The 22765-nt window shown below is 58.6% G+C and overlaps 6 protein-coding genes across 6 annotated transcripts; 3 read left to right on the top strand and 3 right to left on the bottom strand.

Annotated features, from left to right (window-relative positions):
- Window positions 1–8996: 8996 nt before the first annotated feature.
- On the bottom strand, window positions 8997–13096 carry CDEST_09682 (Putative serine/threonine-protein kinase, active). The gene is made up of 4 exons (XM_062925841.1): window positions 11596–13096; window positions 10661–11544; window positions 10221–10589; window positions 8997–9475 (listed from the first exon to the last, which is right to left on the bottom strand). The coding sequence occupies exons 1-4, from the start codon at window positions 12623–12625 to the stop codon at window positions 9251–9253; spliced, it is 2508 nt and encodes an 835-aa protein (XP_062781892.1). The 5' UTR covers window positions 12626–13096; the 3' UTR covers window positions 8997–9250.
- Window positions 13097–13322: 226 nt separating this feature from the next.
- On the top strand, window positions 13323–14128 carry CDEST_09681 (Putative translation machinery associated TMA7). The gene is made up of 3 exons (XM_062925840.1): window positions 13323–13501; window positions 13585–13674; window positions 13774–14128. Exons 1-3 carry the CDS (start codon window positions 13480–13482, stop codon window positions 13866–13868), a joined length of 207 nt encoding a protein of 68 aa, XP_062781891.1. The 5' UTR covers window positions 13323–13479; the 3' UTR covers window positions 13869–14128.
- Window positions 14129–14744: 616 nt separating this feature from the next.
- CDEST_09680 (uncharacterized protein) lies at window positions 14745–16245 on the top strand. The gene is made up of 2 exons (XM_062925839.1): window positions 14745–15691; window positions 15788–16245. Exons 1-2 carry the CDS (start codon window positions 15095–15097, stop codon window positions 16178–16180), a joined length of 990 nt encoding a protein of 329 aa, XP_062781890.1. The 5' UTR covers window positions 14745–15094; the 3' UTR covers window positions 16181–16245.
- CDEST_09679 (Putative WD40/YVTN repeat-like-containing domain superfamily) lies at window positions 15897–18838 on the bottom strand. Its single transcript, XM_062925838.1, has 2 exons — window positions 17524–18838; window positions 15897–17438 (listed from the first exon to the last, which is right to left on the bottom strand). Exons 1-2 carry the CDS (start codon window positions 18695–18697, stop codon window positions 16384–16386), a joined length of 2229 nt encoding a protein of 742 aa, XP_062781889.1. The 5' UTR covers window positions 18698–18838; the 3' UTR covers window positions 15897–16383.
- Window positions 18839–19498: 660 nt separating this feature from the next.
- CDEST_09678 (Putative BTB/POZ domain-containing protein) lies at window positions 19499–21208 on the top strand. Its single transcript, XM_062925837.1, has 3 exons — window positions 19499–19859; window positions 19922–20556; window positions 20649–21208. The coding sequence occupies exons 1-3, from the start codon at window positions 19735–19737 to the stop codon at window positions 21203–21205; spliced, it is 1317 nt and encodes a 438-aa protein (XP_062781888.1). The 5' UTR covers window positions 19499–19734; the 3' UTR covers window positions 21206–21208.
- Window position 21209: 1 nt separating this feature from the next.
- CDEST_09677 (Putative 2EXR domain-containing protein) lies at window positions 21210–22750 on the bottom strand. Its single transcript, XM_062925836.1, has one exon. The coding sequence runs from the start codon at window positions 22411–22413 to the stop codon at window positions 21298–21300; it is 1116 nt and encodes a 371-aa protein (XP_062781887.1). The 5' UTR covers window positions 22414–22750; the 3' UTR covers window positions 21210–21297.
- Window positions 22751–22765: the final 15 nt, after the last annotated feature.

Below are 22765 nucleotides of genomic sequence, written 5' to 3'. Positions count from 1 at the left end.
GTTGGGAGGGCGACTGGATGTCAAGGGCCTCATGTCCAAAGAAATCGGCCATTGGATTGGGTTTCCACGGCACCTGGACTGTCCAAGCCAGGCGATGGCCCATATGCGATGCGAGTCTCACAGGGAGAAAGGCCCTACGTCTACGACGGCGCGTCAGGCAAGCTAGGCCTCCCATTCTAAAGTATACGTAGCCTCGGTCTGGCAATTTCACCAGCCAGACCAGGTGCGGTCGAGCCAACATTCCACGGAAACATTATTCAGCAGATGGGTAACATTCTTGCCCCGGAGAGAAACAGATGCTCCATACATTCTTGTCTGATAGCCAGTCAGACTACGAGAGCTCGTTGGTCGCGCTGGTCTCACTCTTCCTTCGCCTTGACACTCGCAGGATCACGAAGACGCTGCCACGGCTCACGATTCCGAGACTCGACCCATCTCAGACTTATAATTGTGAGTGTCATTTCCTGCTCGGCACGCCGGAGCGAGGGAGTCCCCCCACGGTCTTGATTTCGAGAGGCGGGCCAGCGTTTTTCGTACAAAGTACCGACTTGTTGGATCGCGGGCGCGGCATGCTTCGTGAAGTCACAGACAGACCCAGGTCTTTTCAACAACCCGAGCCATTCCCAGCCCTCTTCCTGCCGCGAGCTTGGACTCCCCCGTGGCCCGATGTTGCACGCAACGTACCTAAAACATGCGAGGCCAGGCCAACCTGTCACTCTTGGGGCCGATCTATTCATGCTATGTCCGGAGCTGGCCCCAACTGGGGAGTAAACCCGTCGGCGTGGGCTCCAATCAGCACGCCCGCTTTTCCACCTGTACCATATCTTGTTTGATGATGACCCTCCCCCCCCTTGGTGTGAATCGGCATCCCGGACTACCCAAGTCTTTGACGAGAGTCTCTGGAGCATTTGATCAATGTCATCGGGTCTTTGTTCTCTACTCTAGCTGCGACTTGCAGGTAAGCGACCCCTGCGAAATAAGCCGATCATATACACCCCCTTCGGTTAGGGAACTTTGGCCGAACGAAGGGCCCAGCGCTCATCAAATCATGCTGCGATTCGGGCATGGTTGTGGACAGGAGTAAAACGATGCGGGCGGTTTTGAACAACGCAGCTCGCAACACAATGGCCTCGTGTCGACTGAAATGAGGCTTCACACTCACCGGGGTAGAGACGAATGACGGCAAGCCAACCGCACGCTAACGGTAGCCATAGGGCGATAGACTCGAACCCTCGACAAGGGTCGGCCGAAATCGACGGACCGCCGCCGGTGAGATGGAACTTTCTTGGAAGCAATATTGCAACCCTCGAACGACGCCAGCCCCGTCCTGAACCACATGGCAATCTTGTTCTCCAGGAGCCAAGCACGGCGAGTGAACGCAAGGGGAAGGAAGACCGTTGTTGGCTGCGTGACGAATTAACCTTTCGTTTCTTTTGCTCCCCGTATTTTTCTTTTTCTTTCCCTTTCTTGCAATCCTTCGACCGAGCCAAGAGGTTGACAACCACATAACCAAGCGAACCAAAGCCGCCTCCCCCCCCCTCCTCCCATCTGCAAGCCTTAGTCTCCCTAGGATCGAGCGAGCCTCTGACGATTCGACACCCCGCGTGACCTGGGGTGCTTTCTTTTGCGCTGCTAGGAAAATTGCAATCTGTTCTCGGTCTGGCACGCCACGGGTCGCCAGTGTGGCGGGGGGGGGGGGGGGGGGGTCCTCCCTTGCAACCCGATGGGAAGAAGCAAAATTAGGTCTCAAATGACCAAACATACGCGATTACCAGGGAGGGTAAGGTCTATACCGAAACATCCCGGCAACTTGTCTTCGCGAGGCTCGGTCGGACGACCTGTTTGGGTGTCATCTCAAACCTGTTTGTCACTGATGTTGAGTCTCCGGGAGTCAAATTTGCCCAGCTCAGGTGAGCGCGGTTGGGTTCTGCCAATAGTGTCTCATGACACTGCTTGCGCTAGCGATCGGCTTACACAGATACTCGGTCACAACCGCCGCACTCGAGTTCACGGTGCACACGGACTTCACAACGTTTGTTTACCACAAAAAAAAAACACCTCCACGACAGCGAGCAGCTATCCCTGCAGGCCATGCATGCCATGGTCGATCCGTGCTCGTCGGGCCTCGCGGTCAGGTGCCAATGCCGATGCTCACGGCCTTCGCGTTCCATGAGACGCGTTGTGAAAGGACACCCGGCATTAGGGGTCTCGAGGGTCCAAGTTGAGCCCCCGTGACGACGAGGCGCTGCCATGGAAGCACAGGGCCAGGGACTGAGCGCAGCGACGGTCTAGAAGTCTCGAAACCGAGGCTGTCGCGCCTGACAAATGGCGCCACGATCAGATAGAACAGATACGCGTGCGTATTGAGCCGGCCGTCATGGGCAGACTCGGGGGGACAGAGACACTACGGGTAAGCAAACGGAGAGATGGTCGTCGTAGCGTTCTAAGCAAATCACCGCCCGAGACGCAGAGTGACTCAGCTCCCCCGGCCACGGACCCCTCCAACTCCCGTCATCGACCGAGCCCGGTCAGTGACGGCCGGCCCCCCCGGCACTCGGATGATAGATCAGCAACGGTAACGAGTCACAGTCGGCAATTTGGCATTGACCACGATGCTGAGAAAGCTGGACTACATTGCACACTACCAGAAGACATAGTTTACATCGTACACACTTACAGTCGATGCAAGTCGCCATGGTTGGGGTGTGAGTGGGTTAAACGAAGGCTGCGCAATCTATTGGAGACAAGATCCTACACTTACAGTACTTCCTGACGCGTCCACATTTTACAAGAATGGCGGCGCACCGGCTGGCTCGGACAAGACTGGGCTGGATCAAGGATGGATGCAAGCCAACAGTCAAGTTGCCACTTGCTTCCGTCGGCGGGACCAGGCAGTCGAGTACGGATGGTGTACAGGACGTATACACGGTAGCAGCAGTGTGAGTGTGAGTGTGAGTGTGTGTGTGTGTGTGTGTGTGTCTGTATCTGTAGCTGTATCTGTATCCATATCCATACATTCACTACAGTATGCTTTGCATGGAGGCCCGCCCGGACTTCTCTGCAGCCCTGGCTCTGCAGCCTGGGCGGCTCTCGCGAGGTTGATGCCGGACCACTTGGCAGAGGAGCCGGCCGGGAGATCCCATCACGGTGAAGAAGGTTCTCTCACTCGAACGAGGGTCCAGGTAGTAACAGGAACGGAAGCGTTCCAAACGAAACACTTGTCAATAGCAAACTCAAAATAATTCGCCGGCGCCCAGATTTTGTTGGGCAGTGTGCGTCTGCGTGCCACAATGGGGGCGCCCATTGTCCATAGGAATCCATCCCATCATCATCCATGACTCTCTCTCTCTCTCTCTCTCTCTCTCTCTTTGAAGGGTGAAACGGGCAGTTCGCATTCGAACAAGACGACAGGCGACAGGCACAGCCCTCATGAACCCCACACCATCGCTCGTATGCGTGAGGCAGTGCCGCGGGGAGGGCCAAGATGGAATGTTCCCTCGGGACTCGTGTGGGATGAGGTGCGTGTTGAGTGGAGGCGGCACACGCTAGGGGAGGATTGGCGATGACGGTATCAGCGACGCATCGAAGGTCAGCGATGGGGGGGGGCCCTCTCGCCCAAACCCTTCTAACGTGGAGCACCATACAGATACTACTGTGCGGGAGAAAGAAAGAGAGGGGGAAAAAATGTCGCATTTTTACATTGGCAGGTTTTTGCAGATCCGGATTGCCTGCGCGGCCCTCCTGCGCCCTTGGTGGGTAGGATTCGATTTCGGATGGTCTCGAAAGACGAGACACATACACACACACACACACACACACACACACACACACACCGTCCGCCTTGGTTCACTAAGAACCCCAGCATGGACGGCCGGTCGACTCGCGCACTCCATTGTTCGCGACGCCAAAATCAATCTGCCGCGATGAGACAAAGAAGAGGAAGGGGGAGGGATGGGGGGAGGAAAAGGTGCAGATCGCGGGGTATCTCGATGAGTCGCTTGATCTTGGCCGTGATATCATACAAACCGCGCGCATCACACGGCCCGTCGGAACGTTGAAACCCATCATCGCCACGAGGAAGATCAAAGGGAGGGTGAGGACTAACTTGCCCCATCTCTCTCTCTCTCTCTCTCCCTTTGACTGATGGGGATCCCACGATTTGCCAGGTTCTTTTTTTTTTTAATCGGGTTTCTTGCTTGGGATATTTGGGACGGGCTAGCCACGCCAGCGACTCGTCCGCCGATGCCTTCAGACGGCCGCCGCCGATCCCATCCATCATGGTTCCTCCCCATTGCGCAGATCACTTGCATGTCCCGTCCATGCCGCCAATCTCGAAGCGCATTACGTATCGTGTATGCAAAACAGAGGGGGGGGGGGGGGGGTTACACGCTCTTTTCCCTTGTTCTTTTCCTTTTTCTTCTTCCTGTTCTTCTTCCCGTGGGCCCGGTATTCGAGCTATTATTGCTCAAACCGCCCCCGTCGGACAGTTCCATCAGTGCTTGAGTGGAGGACGGGCAGCACCCATCGAGAGCATCACGGCGAGAAAGACGGCGTGCGCGCCCAAGGGGTGTCCCCCGCCGTTCAATGACCTCACCCCTGGCGCCAAGGCGGTGCTTTCTGGCGCGCCGTCAAAGCAAGCTGCCTTGTTGCTGATCTTGACCCTGTCCACCGAGAGACTAAAGTGCATACCACGGGCGAGGGCGTCGATGCCCATCAATGGTCCAAGAGGCGTGCAAGTTGAGAATCAGGGGACCAGACTAAAAAAGCCGCCAGCCAAAGCGAGCATTCCAACGGGCGCCAACCTTCAACGCGGGGGGGGGCGCGGGCGAGCTCGATGGGGCGTCGTCAGTTGTGTCATCCATCCCTCGCCCAGTCTGGTTGTCTGGTCTGGGGATGTTCCTGGATCCTTTTTGATCAACCGGCCCTACGGTGCCTATCAGGTCTGGTCTCCCCAGGCGGACGCAAGAACAACGTAATGAATACAACGCCCGGTGGGAGAGTAGCTGGCTGATCACCATCCGCGCACTCTAAATTTTTTTTTTTTTTTTAATTATTCATCCCCTTTTCAGTTTCTCGGGGGCTGAGAGTGAGTGGGTGAGATACTTGGATATGTCGCCAAGACGGCTCCCCCCCGTCTTGAGGCCTTTTCCTTGGGCGAGACTTCTCCCGGGCAGTATCCGTAGTCTGTAGAGTTGAACCTAAGGAGAGTTCGGGGTCCATCTCGCGTCGATCCGGCGCCCAAACTCCAGGGCTGCATCCAACGTTCTCCTGAATGAGGCCAGCCAGCCCGCCAGCCAGCCAGTCACGTTGCCGCATTGCGAGTCGTCGGCCGCCAAAGCAAGGCTCAGGGGAGGGGGGTTGAGTGATGATGGGTGATGGATGATGGAGCATATGGAGCATATGGATCATGAAAGTCAATGGAAGTGATGCGCGTGTCCTTTGATGCCCTATCTGTCGACCAACCAGCCAAGGCCTTGCCTGATCCAAACTCTCTTGATCTTGCCCGTCGATCTCTCCCTGACTGCGGGTAATAATAACATGCAGATCATCACCAATCACCATCAACAGGGCTGTCCGATCCAAGTCCTCCCCCCCCTCCTCCCCGTCCCCGGTCCCTCTCCGTCCTCTCCGTCCTTCTGCCCTCCCCCCCGCCTCGTTGATTAAGGCCCCCCGCCGTCCCCGTTCGGCACTACCGGCCACGGCCGACGCCGTAACACAACCCCCTCATCTTACTCCCCCTCAACACCACCGTAGATCTCGGCCGCCTGCATCGTGACATGCAGCGCGTCGCCCGTCCGGCGCGGTGCCACGGCGGCATCGTGATACCTGGCTGTTCCACCGCAGCCTCACTCCTCAAACTCTCACCCAACCAGCCAAGTCCACCATGCAAGTCGGCATCTTCCTCCATCGTGGATCCCGCCGCCCGTTCGGCAGCTTGCATGCTACTCTATCTAAACCTGCGATTCATGTCGGCACCGGCGCTGTCCTGTGCGACCATGGATACTGCCTCGTCCTTTGGTCGCATCGCACTCTGTGTAACTTTTTTTTCTGGTGGTTTTCTCTTTTTTTCTCGGGGTTTTTCTTTTTGGACATCAACACCCATGAGTTACGACCGAGGATAAGCGTCCAGTGCGAAACTCAAGCTCTGCATCTTGCCGCCACTCACCTGAGGTTCACCTGAACGTCATTTACCTAGGGAAGAAGACAGTTTGCTGCCACCGCGGAGGGTTTGTTCCCCCCTTGGTTTATTTTCTCTTCTTTTCTTGGGGCGGGTTGTATTGTGACAAACTTGTTGACCCCCGCCTCGCCGGAGCTGTTTGTCCTGACATGCGTTGTTGCCCCCTTCCTCCTCTTCCCTTCTCCCCTTTATCGCCTCGCGGTTCAGCAGTTTCGCGGCGTCGAAGGCTGACGCCGGGATACACAAAGACAAACAAGCAAAAGTGAGAACATCAGGCAGGCCGAGCTGGCCCGGGCCCCCGGAACAGATGATCAAACCTGACGTCCAATCTTCAGGGGGGGCGGGAAGGGGGCAGAGACAAAAAAAAAAAAAAGAGCCGTGCCTTTTCTTTTGCGCGCTTCGCGTTCGCATTCGCCTTGCTTGCCCTTTCGGCCTCTTGCGCCTCCCTCCCGGTTTCGCCCATGTTCATCGTCAGCCTCGTGCCTCCATGCAATGTCCGAAGAGTGAAGGGCCTGGTAAAGGTCCCCTCCCCCCCCTTCGGCCCGGATCTCAGGCCGCGGCTGTCTCGAAATAGATAGTCTGCCTTACATGGGGGAGGGAAGGAGGGAGTTAGGCGGGCGTTCAACAGGGCTGAGCCGCCTGAGATGTGTATATCTGGTTGCGGACTCAGCCTGCTCCTGTCGCACATATCGCATGCATGTGAAAAGTCCCCTGGATAAGGCGGATAGAGGCTGCTTGTGATGGAATGGCTGGGTTTCCGGTGAAGCTTATTGATCCAGGCAGCCATGGCTCGAGGCTGGTTTCTGCGCTGCTGCATGACACAATTCGTCCAGTCTAGGTCCTGAAACCCGGGGGGGCCATAACCTCGCGCGGGATCGTAGATAGACAGACTCCTTTGCCAGATGCTTTCGAGACTCGCTTGCTCGCCCCTTTCTCTTTGATGGAGATTCCACTCTCGCGGCCCTGCTGGTATGTCTCAACGACCCCCGAGGCGAAACGATAGTCTGAGTCTTCTGCCTCCATGTCACACATAACTCTGAGAGCAGTTCTTCGATAGTCCGCGTGCTGTTGTAAAACTCGAACGTGACGTCCAGAGTGCTATTGGTTGAAGGATCGTCTTGTCTTTTGTAATACCCTTTGCATAACTTACACGGAGCCCGCTCTGCACACGGCCTGTAGATAGGTAACGAGGCCCAATGTCATTTCGAGGTGCCCGCAGCTCGTTCAGCTGCCTGTCGGCCCGTGAGGGTTCAAGAACATGTTCTCTCCAAACTCCCCGGGACACGCTTTGATCAGTCTTGACAGACGTGTGCCAGAATCAGTGTGATCAGAGGATCGTGAGGTACGGAGACCGCCAAAGAGGTGCTGGCCCAGGAACCAGCTCCGCGTCGGCGATGCTCCATCAACAACACCACCAGGTCGGATACATTCCGTCCTGCAGGAACAGAACGTTGGGCTAGTCTGTAGCGATAGAGAGGATCCCTCGGGGATGCCTACAAAGACCGTCCTCGAGGTGAGATTGCTGCAGCTCCTCCCCAGCAGGACTTTCGTTTGGTCCGTGACGCGCCGGATGACCTTCACCCCGTGAAGTTTCGTCCAAAGGTGTTTTTCCAAGAAAGAGAACAAACAATCGTCCTTTTACGCGTTTCCAGCCCGTGAGAAAAGAAGCCGTCTCACCCCCTTTCCCCATCCCTCCGTGGCCCATCCGAAGATCGAGCCGCTTCTCGAAAGCCACATCGCACCCCCCAACACACCGGACCATTAAATCATCGGACTTGACTTTTCTTGACGACCCTGATAGGCCTTGGAGATGCGTCTTGCGGGCCTCGTGTGCCCAACTCCAGGGTCCTTCGACTCTTGGTCTTGCTCTGACAAATCCAAGGGGACCATCACGATCACGGACGTCGTCTCGACCACCTCTCGCACGGAAAAGGGTCGCCTTGAGAATCCGATAACGCCCCCCATCTTTGTCGTCTTCGTCCCTGTCCTCGGATCCCCGACCCTATGCATGGCCTTGGATTCCTCCCTATCGACCCTTTACGTCGTCGCCCCAAAGAGCACTGTCTATTTCAGTCCGTCCGCAGAGGGCATCCCCCCCCCCCCCCCCCCCCCCAAAAAAAAACAAGCCAAAGGAATATCAAAACACCAAAATCTAAAGACGAAACATCTCCAGTACCGTCCACTCCTAAATCCCATCCCTTCCTCCCCCCTAGAACACATGCGTTAGTATTCACACCAGACTGTCCGCCTATGTGGGCGGCCCCCGTCAGCTCAGCGTTTTTAAGACAACGACGCACTTGAAAACACACCCATACACATACACGCGCACACAGTGACCAGAGAGAACGGCTGACAGACAGGCCGACTTCGTGCGCCCTTTGCACAAAAGTGATCGGGTGGGTCGTCGGACAAGTAGAGTGGTAAGGGGGGGCGGCAGGCAGAGTTGGGACATACATTGCATGAGGAGGACACGCACAAGAGGACAACATTCCGGACCTGGAGAACCTCCCAGACTGCTGCAGCTTCCCGTGGTTGCCTCGTTTCCACCCCTCATATTTGGACTTTGCAACGGTAGCACGCGCGTAATGCGACTCGCACCTTTCGTCCAGATTCCAGGTCGTGATACAACCCGGTTCCCGCCGTTAGTTCGGCGATGATGCTCCCTTTGGGGGGGGGGGGGGGGGGGGGGGGGGGGGGGGGCATGAGATGGCTGAGCTGGAGGGTTGCGGCATGGGGGGCAGTCAATGGGCATAGCAAACAATCTTTTCGTCACTGCGCAATGTTATCATGACCAACTGGCGCGATGGGTTGAGAAGAAGTGGTCTGTTGTGGCAAGTCCTGTAGGTGGTTCAATGTTACCATTGCTCATCTTCTCTTTTTGCTCTAACACAACTTTGTCGTACAAACTGTCTCCGAGAATACCCCTCTCCACCCGGTGGCGTACGTCATGCGCGAGCGTACGGAGTAAACCCCGAAGACCATGTCGAATAAATCCAACCCGTAACCTCATGCTACGGCCACCCCGAAAGGCGTCTTCCTAATCGCTAGCCCGTGGCCACGACAGACCATCCCCTACCGCTTCGACGGGGCGACGACCCTCGCCGTAAAGAAGGGATGCTTCAGCGCGTCGGCGGGCTTGATTCTCTTCTCCGGGTTGAGCGTCAGACAGTGCTCGAGCAGGTCGACAAAGTGGTTCAGGTCTCTAGTCTCGGCGTCGTTCATACCCGCCGACGCAGCGAAGAGGCGAGTGCGCAGGTCACGCGTCGGTTTGACGACGGGAAGAACCCTGGCGGTTGTCTGTGTAAAGCAAGACGGGGGGGTTAGCTAACTCCAGCAAACACATGGGGAAGTTTTGCTGCTATTTTCAAACGCATCGGATGTCAAAATATGGGGGGGGTCGGGTCAACAGGAAGAAGTGTGTGGGCGGCGGGTCCTCATGGCGGCAGAAACATTTCTTGTCAACTTTGACATATCGAACTGACGCGCTGGACCCTTTATGCAGAAGGGAAGAGGGTTAAACAAGGGGGAGGGGTGGGTGGGTATCTTGTGGGCGAAAGTGAGGTGTCAGGACCGTGCCAACACAGCAACCTCCGAAACAGCCGCCAGAAGTTAGGATCGTTCTGTTCGCCGGCGCTTCCAAATGGGGGTTCTTGAGCGAGCAAGCCATGCGAGTCCGAATGATCCGGAACAGCCACTCGCCCCACGCTGGTTGTCGTGGCGTCTGTCGATGACCATCCCGGCGGCCGAGAGGCATCGCGTCGCGAGCACTCCAGGTCCGCTCGGACTCGGCGGCCCGCATAATGTGTGAAGGATGATGCATACTCATGTACAGCCGCGCCTCAGCGCCTACTGCCGCACCTCCATCCCCCCTTGGTGGCCAGAATAGTACCTCGGGGAGAATGATTGGTTCGTGGGCTGTGAGCATGAAACGAGCCGAACGCAAGAGTGTTGACCCTATGAGGAGAGGAGAGAAGGCAGAAGGCAACAAAAGCAAAAGCAAAAGACAGTAGAAAGCAACACCACAAAAGACCGATTTACGTACCTTTCCAAGAGCCTTGTCCCGCTCCATGCTGACAAAGTTGCCCAGTTCATCAAAGTGCATCGCCGCCAGCTGCCCTCTCTTGTAGAGCTTGGGCGTGATCTTGCCTCGGATTTCCATGATGGCCTTGAGCATCTGGTTATTGCTGTCGCCCGCGAAGAGGATCTTGCCCGTGTACAGCTCGTACAGCGTGCAGCCGATGGACCACATGTCGATCGAGTAGTCATAGGGCATGCCAAGTATGACCTCGGGTGCTCTGTAAAAGCGACTGACCAGGTACGGCGTGATCTCGTTCTGTGCCGTAGCCGCGTCCGACTTATCGATACCGGTTCCGAGGTCGCAAATCTTGAGCACACTCCGGTTCTCGTTGACCTAAGAAGGAGGGGCGGACGGGGATTAGTGGGAATCCTCTCACAACGGCTCGGGAACTTGGGAATACGTACTAAAATGTTGTCAGGCTTGAGATCGGCATGGATGATGCTGCATTTCCGCATGTGAGCAAGTCCGATGAAGATCTGGTGGGCGTACGCCCTCGTCGCGCTCAGGTTGATTCCGACATTGTTGCCAAACTTCTTCAACACCTCTCGTAGATTCAGGCTGAGGTGTTCAAACGCCATACACAGGTGTCCCTTGTGGTCAAAGTGCCGCTCAAACTTGACAATGTGTTTGCGGTTATCCGGGTCGGCGTCGTTGAGCTTTTGCAGGATGGCAATTTCGGTGAAGCCTCCCTTCCTCAGCGCGTCGTTGTTTCTCATGATCTTGATGGCCACCAGCTTCTTGTTCGTTATGTCTACGGCCCGCGCGACGCCGGAGAACATGCCCTTACCCAGAGTGGACTGGACCTGGTACCGACCGTTCATGATCTCACCAATACGGATCTTGTAGTAGCCATCCTTGTCGTCGCCCTCGAGAATGGCGCCGTTTGGCGGGGCGAGAGCTGGTGAAGCTTTGCTGTCGTCCACCACGGCCACCTGGGCAGGGTTGGGAGCAGCGTACTTCTCATCGTCAAAGTCTTCGGCAAACATGTCGAAGTCGTCGTCGTCCTCATCGTCGCCCGAGGGCTTCTTCGCCGGTGCTTCCTGGGGTGGTTTCTGAGGTTCCGCCTCCGTCTGAGCATCGGGGGCTTCGCCGTGCACACCAACGTTACCATGTCGCATTTCATCACGTCTCTCGTCTTCCTTCATGTCGACGGTTGGGTCATAGTCTGCTGCAGAGGGCCCATCTTCTTCAGTGACCTCGCCGCCCCCGTGGGTGTTCATGAGGTCGCTTTCGTTCACGATGTCAATAGCCCCAGGAGAGCTCCCATCTCGAGCGGGCGATTCAAAATCTGGAGTGGTCAGCGGGGGCCATGACAGCAAAAGGAACCCGAAGTACTCACCTGTGCCTGGAGTACCAACGTCGCCTGCAACCGGCGTGCTAGGTGTGCCCTCTTGAGCGGGAGAGGATACGGCCGACTTGTCAGCGGCGTGCAGTGCATGAACGAGCAGCGGAGTGGCAGAGTTAGACTTTGCCAGTAGCTCGTCACGACGTCGCCGCCGCCGTTCAATCTCGGCCTCCTCGTCGATGACGACTGGCTCCTCCGGCTCGTCGTAGCCGTGTTCGGGCTCGACCACCTGCGGCGCGCTGCCTTCGGGCGTTAGCAGGAACCGAGTCCTTTTGGAATAAGGAGAGACGGACGTCTGGTCCCGAGAGCGAGACGCAGCAGAGTTCCTGTCGTCTGCAGAGTTTTTCACAGGTTTAGCATCGTCTCTGGAAGCACGAGAATCCTTTCCTACAGCGGCCCCGTTCGACCCCGTGCCTCCGTTGCGGGAGTCTCGGTCTCTTTGCTCGTCGTACTTCAAGTCTCGGAACGAATCGGCGAGCCGGTCGCGGCCGCCGTCTCTGCTGTAGTAATTATCGCGGCCTCCTCGGTCGTTGCGCGGGGGGCGGTAGGGCGATCTGGTGCGGTTGCGCGGCCGCTTGTCCGGGTAACGGTCTCTATCCCGGTATGTGTCTCTTTCTCTGTCGCGGCTCCGATTCCTGTCACGGCCGTCCTGACTGTGGTTCGAGCCGCGCGAGGACGGGCGGTCCAGGTCTTCGTACGAGACGCGCGAGCGGCGGTAGTCGTCCCGCGGGCCATCCTCGTAGTGCACGCGGAAGCGTCGTGTATCTTGGCGGCCACTGGCAGCGTAGTCGCGCTCGTCGCGGGCGCGCTTAAAGCCACGGGGCGGGGGCGAGCGGCTCCGTCTCGGCGGGTTGTGGTGCCTGGCGGCATTGTCGTGTACGGGGGATTTGGAGGCCGAGTATCTATCTCGGGTTCTGTCTTGACGGTCAACACCGTTTCCTTCAAACTTCTTCGGCAGTGAAGTTGCCTTCAATTCCACGGCGTCATGCTCCATGATCTCGCCTTCGTCCGAACTCGACGTCATGTTGCGATGATGCGACACGGCAAGCGTGGTTCCACGACCTGCCAAACGTCTCTCTCTCTCTCGTCTTAAATGTTGATTGCAGCAGTATCCGCCAGAGGAAGAGCCCCCTAGGTCTTTGCCCGCGAGAAGCAGCAGCGACGTGTCAGCAAAGATCAACGGACGAGCGATGTGCGGCAGGAATTGTTTGCGAACCGGATGACTGTGTCGACTCAGCTCATGGGGGAAGAGGGAAGCAAGGCGACACGAGAAAGCCAGAGGGCAACCAATGCAAAGAGGGGGGGAGAAGAAGAGGGCGATGATTTATGCAACGTCAAGGAAGAGTGCTGCTGCTATGTGTCGACAACTGGATGGGTGTGCGTGGGTTCAGCGATCAAGGGTCGAAAGAGTTTCCTGCCTTGCGCGCGCTGATGATGATATGCGACAGATGAGTTTTGGTGTCGACGCAGCCAACCGGAGAAATCAAGGCGACAGCGACGGCGACACAGAACCGAGCCGACGTCAAGGCCACACACAGCAGCTGGAATGTTCCGTAGATACCCCGAGTACACCAAGTGGATCCTTCTTTTTCCTGGCCCATGCATAAATGCATATATCTGGCGGGTATGTGTCTAAACAGGCCGCTTCCACTCTAAGCGGGGACCCTTTACTCCCGTAGACCGATTTCTCCAAGAGGGGCAATTTTCACCCCACGTCCGACCGTCTCTTTGCGCCGCGCGCTTCCTCCTCTCCCTCTCCCCTTTCCGACCTTTACGACTCGACAACCTCTGCGACTCCAGCCTTGCTATTTCCCCCAGCACTCTCCACGCCCAAGTTGATCTCCAAGTCCCAGATACCCCTCGACAAACTCAGCAACAATGGGTGGTGCATCCCGCGAAGGTTCGTTTCTGGGCTCCCTTTCCCTTCCCTCTCCCGCAATCCCCCCGGCGCCCTGCTGACAGGTTCTCCTTTCTCACCTCCAGGTGGCAAGGCCAAGCCCCTCAAGGCCGCGAAGAAGCAGGCAAAGGACCTCGACGAGGACGACCTTGCCTACCTCGAGAAGAAGCGCGCCGGTAGGTCACACTGACTGCTCCAGACACTTTTTTATTTTGTCTTAAATGTCATTTCCTCCGACTTGCGCGCATCGACACTGACCCGACGATCGCAAACAGAGGAGAAGGCCCGCAAGGAGCTCGCCGCCAAGGCCGGCGGCAAGGGACCTCTCAACACGGGCAACCAGGGCATCAAGAAGTCGGGCAAGAAATAAACCCATCCATCGCGTGTTGGGAGTGAAATCCTGACGTTCGCGAGAGCGGGAGAGGCGATACGGAGTCAGGCGAACAAGCCTGCGCGCATCGACATTTTGACTGGTCTTCTCGGAAGCCAGAGGGGGGGCGAAATCGGCGCCAGAGCGCCTTCTTTTTTACATACCTACACGAGCATGCAATGAAATGAAATTAAGGGTTCTTGGGCACGATCTTGAAGAACAAGGGCAAATGCGGGAACAATCGCCGCGCGAGCGCACATGGGTGATGCCGGCGGCGTTGTGACCATGTGGCTTTTCATGTCATGCTGTCGCGTTCCCAAACACGCGATGCCAAACACCGTTTGACTCGAGCTTCTCCAGGGTCTTCTTTGTGGGTTTTGGTTAGGTACGAGAGAGAGAGAGAGAGTGGAAAGGAGGAAGGGAAAAAACTGGAACAGGGGAGTCTCTAAACAGTGGAAGGGCTGCTCCTCGTAGCCAAGATTTGCATGTTGGTCAGGGACATGCCGCTGCAATCCCGCCCAAAAACCCCACCACCAAGTCTCCATCCAGTGTCCGCCCGTCTCACAATCGGAGAGGCTCGTGTCTGACTGTATCTGCCTGACCTCTTGAAATCTGTTTCCCGTCCATCGTTCGGTGCGCGGTGTATCCCCCTCCCCCAACCGCGGGCACAATCTGACCGACGGCCCGACAATGTGGCGCCGGCGGTAGTCCGTTCCCGGCCACTTGGCACCAGCTGGGAGCTCCGAAACGGGCCCCCCGACGATCCAAACGGGGGGTCTCGGACGTGTCGCCGAACGAAGGGCGACCGACTCCACGCGTACGCCTGTTCAAGCATGTGTGCGTGCGGATGGAAAATATGGAAAAGTGAAGAAAAAAAGTCCCAACAATTCCCATCCCACCAAGCCTGCTTTGCACACGTACCTGTTCCCTGTAGTGATGGTCCGACCCGCTGCTACTGTCACCCGCGAACCGGCGCTAGCTGTCATCGCAGATACCTAGCCGTGCGTGCCCTTGTTGAACGGTCCAACCGGTTCGAGATATCTCAACGGAGCCATTAAATAAAAGCAATCAACCTCTCACAGCCCGAGTTCATAGACTCATTCTCACCCACAAGAAACAACATATTTCCTTGCATAAATACAAGTCCAAAGGACTTTCTCACTCACAGAGTCCCCCCCCAAAAAAAAAGAGAACCACTCACTCGCTCGGCAAGAATACGCACAGCAATGTCCTCACCCAAACCCCCTCCGCTCCCTGCCTCCGAGGGCGCGTCCGGCGTCAGGAACCGCACCCACCGGCCGTCCGCCGCGGAAACCCTCCTCTCGTCGGTGGAGTCGACAGCCATCCGCCTCGAGAAGAAGGTCGAGGACGCCCTACTGGTCCTCTGGGACGACCTCCCTTCCTGGCGCCGCGACAACGCCTACATCCTGACGGGCTACCGCCGCGCCTCGGGCTCGTACCTCGGCTCCCTCCGGTCCCTGGCCTACCTGCACAACGAGTCCGTCAACATCTGGTCCCACCTCGTCGGCGCCGTCGCCTTCCTGCTCGCCGGCCTCGTGCTGTACACCACCGTCGCGCCGCGCTACGCCTCGGCCGCGCCCGCCGACGTGCTCGTCTTCGCCTGCTTCTTCGCCGGCGCCATCTCCTGCCTCGGCATGAGCGCCACCTACCACGCCGTCTGCAACCACTCGCCCGAGGTCGCCAAGTGGGGCAATAAGCTCGACTACTCGGGCATCGTCTTCCTCATCGTCGGCAGCTACGTGCCGGCCATGTACTATGGCTTCTACTGCCACCCGTCGCTGATGCGCTTCTACCTGTGGACGGTGAGTCTCTACCCTTGCCTCGTGCTCGCCCCCACTTGCTCGTGCCGGTGTGATCCCGGCAGTTCCCCAGAGACGAATCCACTGACGACTGACCAGATCAACCTTCTCGGCCTCGGCTGCGGCGCCGTCTCCTGGATCGAGTTCTTCCGCTCCCCGGAGTGGCGCACCTTCCGCGCCTGCATGTTCGTCGCCCTCGGCACCTCGGGCGTCGTGCCCGTCCTCCACGGCGCCGCCCTCTACGGCCGCGCCGAGATGGAGGCCCGCATGAGCCTCAGCTGGGTCGTCCTGCACGGCGCCCTGTACATCTTCGGCGCCTTCCTGTACGCCGTCCGCTGGCCCGAGCGGTCGTTCCCGGGGACCTTTGACATCTGGGGCAGCTCCCACCAGATCTTCCACTTCTTCGTCGTCGCCGCTGCCGCGACGCATCTGTACGGCATGGCCAAGGCCTTTGACTATCACCACACCGTCCGCGGGTCGCTTTGCTTGTAGCCTATTTCCCGGCGCCTGGCGCACAATCTATTGTGGTTGTTGCTGTTGTCTTGTCATTGTCCCGTGGGTGAGGGGAAGGGTTTAATGTGTCCACGAATAGAGACGTTATATAGATGTGTTTTGTGTGGTTTAAATAAAGGGTATCATTTTTCACGCGTATGCCTCGCCCCAACGACCCCTGGCGATCTGGTGCTCGCCATCTCCTAGCATTCCAACCCGAGATCCATCACCCTGACCAATCCCGACGCCATCGCCACCGCCGCCCAGCACGAGTACTCCCCGTTCGGGTTCCACGCCATGGTCGTGATCCGCGTCAGCGGCTCCGAGAGCACCGCCCGCTTGGGGTCCGCAAAGTGCCCGTCCCCCTCCTCCGCGCCGCCCTGCACGTCCGCGTCGTCGTCTTCGTCGTCTTCCGCCCCGGCCTTGTCTTTGCCCTTGCCTTTAGCCTTGCTTTTGGCCTTCTTGCCCTTCCCTTTCTTGTTATCCTTCTTCTTGCCGATGGCGCCCTTGGTCTTCCACGTGTCCACCTTGGGGTTGACGTTGGGAACCGGCCGGAAGCCCTGCAGGATCCTCGACGCGCCGCGGCAGGGACCGCCTTCGCCGCCGACCCGCTCCAGCACCGGGCCGGCGAGCCGCGCGCGGGGGATGTACTGGTGGTCAACGACCTTCATCTTGTGGCCAAAGTGGTGCTTTGAGGCAAAGATGCGGTTGGACGGGTTCGCCGCCCAGACGGTGCCGTCCATGTAGCCGACCAGCACGAAGGGGTGGTGCAGCCCGGCGGCGAGGCACGTCGGCAGGCGGTCGCCGTCCATGGCCTTACGCACCTGGGCCGCGTACCACCGCGAGTGCACGAAGCCGACGGACGCGTTGAGCGGGTTCGCCGACGGCACGACGGTGAAGAAGCCTCGCAGGTGGTCCTGCCACTGCAGTAGGTTCGGCTGCGGCGTGATGGCGAAGCAGGGGAAGCTGGTGCGCTCGCACGAGGGGTCAGAGAGGTCGACCAGCGTCGTGTAGCCGGCGACAGGCGTCGACGCGACGAGATACGGGTCGGAAGGGTACGCCGTGTCGATGTGCATGACGCGCGTCGAGTGGACGTCGTGGCGGGCGAGGAGGATGCGCGGCGAGAAGGACCAGAGGGTAAGGGAGCCGTCCGAGTGGCCGAGAACGATGCGGTTCGTGTTGACCCAAGCGAAGCACGTGGCCGTCACGTCGGTCTCGGCGGGGAGTCCGAGAGATACAACGGGGGTTTCAAGTTTTGCTGGCGACTCTCATCAGTATATAGCGCTCAGGGGGTTTAAGAGGGGGGGGGGGGAGAGGGAGAGATGGGAGAAGGGTGTCTTTACTGAAAGCATCCTGTTCATCGTTGTCAATGTCCTTGACTACGACGATGTAAACCTGACCGTCACCACAAAGAACCGCAAGAAGGCCCATGGCGCCGTTCTCTCGGTAAGGGGTTGGGCACCACTTGAGCCTTAGGACTCTACCCCAGTCGAAGCAGACAGTTCTAGCAAGGCGTGCCGGCCGACCGAGGGGTCTCGTGATGCCGTCGTCGCCCTTCTGGCCGCAGAGCTCCCATAGCTGGACGATGCCCTTTTTCTCGTCGTACGCATCTTCGAGATCCAGCTGCTGGTCCGTGTGCGGGATGACAGCGAGCGCGAGAACCTGCGCCTCCTGCTCCGTCCTCCTGGCCCAGTCCATGCCGATGACGATGCCGCCCACGTCAAACATCCACCCCGCCGCCTTCTCCTCCTCCTCGGCCTTTTCGTCCGTCAAGGGTAGTCCTGACATGGTGAGCGCGACACCGCCGTAGGGTGCGATATCGACCTCTTGCTGATCCGGGTACGGCCCGATCACGGAAACCAAGTGGCCGCCAGGATCCAGCCTGTACTGCGCGGCCTCCTCCGTGCTCATCTCCCTCTCCCCCCGGCTCGCTCCCTCGCCGCCCCCTAACCTCGCAAACCACGATTTCGCGGCGCGGTCTTGGTCCTCAACGAACCCGGGCTCCAGCCACGGACTTGGCACCGGAGGCGCGGGCCCGTCGGGCAACTTGCTCGGCAGGACCGGGTACCCTGCCCATCGGTTCAGCAGCCAGCTCGCAACGCCGACAGCCTCCTCCTGGGGCCCATAGAAGAAGTCGAGGACCTGGATGCGCTGGCCCCGCTTCAGAGCGCCGGTGTAGTGCCTCGTGGGCCGCCCATCAGCGTGATAAGTGCCCAAGGCGGCCATGTCCGTCGGCTTTTTCCTCAGGCCGGCAGAGCTCGTGTAGGCGGGCCGCTCGTCTTCGTCATCGTTATTGCCGTTGACGTCAATGACGAGCTGGGAAGGGTCCTCGGCCTCGAAGTCGTCGTCGCCGCCATCGACGTCCATGGGGTCGTCTTCATCGTCCTCCGGGTCCGGCGGCGGCGCCTCGAAATTTTCGTCGTCCGAGTCGTCGTGGACCTCGGGCGGCTCGCCGTCGGAGCCGTAGTCTATGACGGCGATCCGTTTTGTTTTGTTGCGAGGCCGTGTCCTCACCATTGTGACGCGACGACTGTGAACTGGTCGTGTGCGATCGGGATGAGGTGAGGAAGTGAAAACGATGAGAGTGAGTGAGAGTGAAAGTGAGTTGAAAAATGGAGGTGAAGCTCGGATTCTCGATTGACATATACACTGTGTGTACGGTGCGGGGCTGTTGTTTACAGCGACAGGTGTGGGAGTCACAGGCGAGGAAGAGGCGCCTGAGGAAGCAGTGGAGCTTCGCTGACAGCAGCACGACGGGCCAAAATACAGTGTGGAACTGAATCCACACACCTCGATATCCCATGGTCCATCCTCCCGGAATCCAATTCTCCATCAGTGTAGAAACAAAACTCGGCCCTCTTACCACAAGTCAGGGCAGAAAGACAACGATGAGCCGCCATCCAAGTGTCAACTCTTCCCGAAATCAAGGCGTCTTCTGAAATGGTCAACAGTACAACAGTCCTCGCTAATCTTCTTTAGAGTCTTCGCTCAGTCATGACGGATGGAAGTCTCTTGGGAGACACAAGGAGGCGGCAAGGCAGAAAGCAAGTCTTCAACCTGACATTCTTCATCACAACAACCCGAAGCATCAAATACAGCCTCATCGTCCTGGGAGCGAGTTCGGCGCACAGACGACACTAGTCTCCGAGGAACAAACAGTTCATCCAGGTATTGCCGAACCATGTCACAATCAACCAACCTGATCCTTCCGAGAGATGAGAGCCCGTGTTAGGCAGACATCTTGGCTCTCTGCTCGTTTGATTAGAGACAAGGCAGACCCATGCGAGCGATGCCACAGTCCTGGTCCTTCGCCGGAGTCCTACGTCTTCCCTCCTCCGCTCCAGGCAAGGTGGGGGGTTCGCGCGAGGAGGCATGCCGCGATCCCACTCCGCCACCACGGGCCGTTGCGCTATTAGAGTCCTAGGCCACCCGCGCCTCGCCGCGTCCGAAAAGCACGGAACTTTGCAAAGCACTGTAGACTATCGAAAGTGGCTTGTTCTTCTCCCCCAAGCCTTTTTACCTGTTTTGCAGAGCCGTCCGTGTTGCTGGAGTATATGATGAGTTCCGACGGCACGCTGGGTGACGAGAGGGAGGCAGAGAGCATAACTCCCATCCAAGAGAAGATGTCTGGCAGCATCAGCAGCGGTTCTACCAAGTCACTGTCGTCGTTGTATAGAGTGTAAGTCGAGGTCACCGTCCCCAGAAACCGCTTTCGTCTCGCAATCCAACCAACACAAATAGTGCTCTGGCAGACCAACGTGCCAAACTCCAAGAACCTGATGCGCCTCCCGACAAGATACGCCCGCCGATAGCACCCCAAGGCAACCTCATCCTCGTCGTCGGGCCCTCGCAGGTGGAAATCCGCGTCCACGCCCTCATCCTCTCCAACGCCTCCCCCGTCTTCGCCTCCATGCTCGAGCGGGCCCGGTACGGCGAGGGCGTCGCCCTCCAGCACGCCACGCCCTCGGACCCGGCCCGCATCCCCTTGCCGGACGACGACCCTGCCGCCATGGAGACCGTCTGCCGCATCGTCCACGGCAGGGTCCTCGACGCCGCCGGGTCGTCGCCCAGCGTTCTCGACGCAGCGCCCGCTCACGTGCTCGCCGTCGCAGTGCTGGCTGACAAGTATGACTGCGCCCCGGCGCTGGCGCTGGCCGCCGAGCACTGGCTACGTCCCGAGACGATGGAGGACATCGCGCGGTGGGGCCACATCTGCCCCAAGAGGCGGGATCTCCTCGTCGCGGCCTACTGGCTTAAACACGAAAAGGGATTCGAGACCGGGTCGAGAAGGTTGCTGGCCGAGGTCTCCGGAAGCTTCCGGCCGTTGGCGGAAGGTCGGCAGAGCTTGGACGAGAACATCGCCTTGCGAGTCGCTCGTGAGTTGTCTTCTTAACCCCCCTCCCTTTCCCCTTCCCAGATATTCATATCCCCGTTGGAGGACGCACCTCCCCGCTGACACACACGCAAGTCGCCCTGGAAGAGAGACGGAACGAGCTCCGCGTCTCCCTCTACACCTCGCTGATGCAGCCCATCATCAATCCGGCGCCCTGCCGTTGCTCCCGCCCCAAACGACGATGGTGGCGCCCGAGCTCCTACCGCGTACCGCCGGCCGAGGTCGTCAACGCCGTCATCCGCGGCATCGACCGCGACGTCATGTCGCGTGGGATGCGCTACATGTCCATCAACGAGGCCATCCGGCGCGCCGAAGAGATCCCTGCGAGCGTCGTCAAGAACCGCACCGGCCGGTCCGCCGCCGACATCGACTGGACCTACCCGCACGGCGTCCGGGCTAACGGCGTCTGGCGGCCCTGGCACAAGGGCCTCATGTGGCACCGCGCCGAGGAGTTCCGCGAGAAGGAGTTGAGCGGGGGCGTCTGCCTGCGCTGCCTGCACCCGCAGATGCGGTGCGAGGAGCCAAGGCACAACGAGGGGAGGCTGCAGGAGATTTGGGAATGGCTCACGCCCGGTGCCAAGACGTGGCTGCTGCGTGCCGACGATGGTGCTGGCAACCTTCCCGAGTGGTAGTTCTTGTCCTTGAATTGATTCATCTCAGCCTTTGGCCATCGTTCTCTGCGTGACAGAAACGCCGCAGTCTTCATTTTAAGTGACGGTAGATATCATGGACGACAAACTTCGTGCATCTCATCCCGGCAGTACGCCCTCACAAGTTTCACTTCGGGCATGACCAGCAGTGCAGCTCGTACAAAGCCATTCTCTACATCCAACGCAGCCGCCGCCGCCGCCGCCGCCGAAGCCAACGCTTCTTCCGCCTCAGACCCCTCCATGTCCAGCTGCCCTTCTGATGTCGCCTCCGCCGCCTTCGCCATGACCCAGCCCGTGGCAACCTCGCTCATCCACGCCCCAGCCAACCGTCGCATCCATCCGTCGTCTCTGACGCCCGTCGCCGTACCGGCACTAGTCTCCCTCTCCCTCGCCCACGCCTCCAGGTTGAACGCGCAGAACACGGGGCTGCGCCAATAACCCCCTAAACACCCCTTGACGCGCGCGACCTCGTCCGCGTCCTCAACGTCCATCGTGACGACGGTGCCGCCGGCGTCCCCAAACAACCGCCTCACAACGCCCAGGTCCCAGGTGCAGGGGCCGACAGACACGACGTCCAACTTGACGCTCACCCTTTCTAGGCGGGCCGCGCTCCGGAACAAGCGCGTGAACCACGCCGCCTCCGCGCGCGAGGCAAGGATGTGCCGTGCCCGGCGGACGAGGTCCCTAATACCGCGCGGCTCGTCGCCCTCGATATCGACTCGTCTGTCGAGCTCGAGGACGTCGCGCCGGCTGTCGAACCAGTACCGCGACGTCCTCGCCGGGTTCTCCGAGTCGTCGGCGGCGTCGTACGTGAGAGAAACAACCCCCCCGTACAGCGTCGCTATCGCGCGCGCCTCACGGCATGCCCTGGCGATGGCGGGTGGGCCCATGAGCGGCGTGATGTGCTTCTTCTTGTCATCCCGCTTCCATGGCCTCAAGATCCGGACGGGAATCGCGAGGGACCAGATCCGGTGTCTAATTTCAGGCGGTAGCCGTCGGAATTGCGGAAAGTAGAGCGTCGGCTCTTCTCGAGTAAGTAGTCTCTCCACCGCGTCGAGTCTCCCATTTAAGACTGTTTGCGATCGCGCAATCTCCTCCAGGAGGGTTATCGTCCGCAACTGCAACGCAGTGGCCGTCATTTCTTTGACCGGGGCCATGCTGTAGTTAACAGCGTCGATTGCTGGCGCCATGTTTCTCTGGTCGAATTGCTCTTGAGACTCTCACGATTCTCTTTCTGCGGTAGTATCCGAACGGTCCACGGTTATTAAGATCACCCAGTGATCATGATTATGAGTCAAAACAACCTCGGAGCGGGGAGTCTCGGGAACCTATTGTACATCAATCAATATTCAAAGACATACGGAGCCTTCCGTCCCCGCCTGGGATTTCTTGGCTTCCTGTGTGGATTAGCGTCGTCTGTTGTTCGCGTTTGGTTTGTCATTCTGCCACAACGCGTACGCCTCGTAACTAAGCATCTTGGTAAGCAAGCGACCGTCCGATTGTGCATGGAAAGCCGTGCAGGTACTCCGTTTATTGGCTGTT

This window comes from Colletotrichum destructivum, chromosome 6 (genome assembly GCF_034447905.1).
Source record: "Colletotrichum destructivum chromosome 6, complete sequence".
NCBI lineage: Eukaryota > Fungi > Ascomycota > Sordariomycetes > Glomerellales > Glomerellaceae > Colletotrichum > Colletotrichum destructivum.
Note: the sequence above shows the minus strand (reverse complement) of the source record. Positions and strands in the feature narration are given on the sequence as shown.

Bases quoted from the DNA above. Each gene is read 5' to 3' on its own strand.
- CDEST_09678 (XM_062925837.1), top strand. From the start codon at position 19,735: ATGATGAGTTCCGACGGCACGCTGGGTGACGAGAGGGAGGCAGAGAGC. The intron at 19,860-19,921 runs GTAAGTCGAGGT...CAACACAAATAG, and splicing joins CTGTCGTCGTTGTATAGAGT to TGCTCTGGCAGACCAACGTG. The intron at 20,557-20,648 runs GTGAGTTGTCTT...CACACACGCAAG, and splicing joins CATCGCCTTGCGAGTCGCTC to TCGCCCTGGAAGAGAGACGG.
- CDEST_09679 (XM_062925838.1), bottom strand. From the start codon at position 18,697: ATGGTGAGGACACGGCCTCGCAACAAAACAAAACGGATCGCCGTCATA. The intron at 17,439-17,523 runs GTAAAGACACCC...GAGAGTCGCCAG, and splicing joins CGATGAACAGGATGCTTTCA to CAAAACTTGAAACCCCCGTT.
- CDEST_09682 (XM_062925841.1), bottom strand. From the start codon at position 12,625: ATGACGTCGAGTTCGGACGAAGGCGAGATCATGGAGCATGACGCCGTG. The intron at 10,590-10,660 runs GTACGTATTCCC...CCTCCTTCTTAG, and splicing joins TCAAGCCTGACAACATTTTA to GTCAACGAGAACCGGAGTGT. The intron at 9,476-10,220 runs GTACGTAAATCG...TGCTTTACACAG, and splicing joins GGGACAAGGCTCTTGGAAAG to ACAACCGCCAGGGTTCTTCC.
- CDEST_09680 (XM_062925839.1), top strand. From the start codon at position 15,095: ATGTCCTCACCCAAACCCCCTCCGCTCCCTGCCTCCGAGGGCGCGTCC. The intron at 15,692-15,787 runs GTGAGTCTCTAC...ACGACTGACCAG, and splicing joins TGCGCTTCTACCTGTGGACG to ATCAACCTTCTCGGCCTCGG.
- CDEST_09677 (XM_062925836.1), bottom strand. From the start codon at position 22,413: ATGGCGCCAGCAATCGACGCTGTTAACTACAGCATGGCCCCGGTCAAA.
- CDEST_09681 (XM_062925840.1), top strand. From the start codon at position 13,480: ATGGGTGGTGCATCCCGCGAAG. The intron at 13,502-13,584 runs GTTCGTTTCTGG...TCTCACCTCCAG, and splicing joins GGGTGGTGCATCCCGCGAAG to GTGGCAAGGCCAAGCCCCTC. The intron at 13,675-13,773 runs GTAGGTCACACT...GATCGCAAACAG, and splicing joins CCTCGAGAAGAAGCGCGCCG to AGGAGAAGGCCCGCAAGGAG.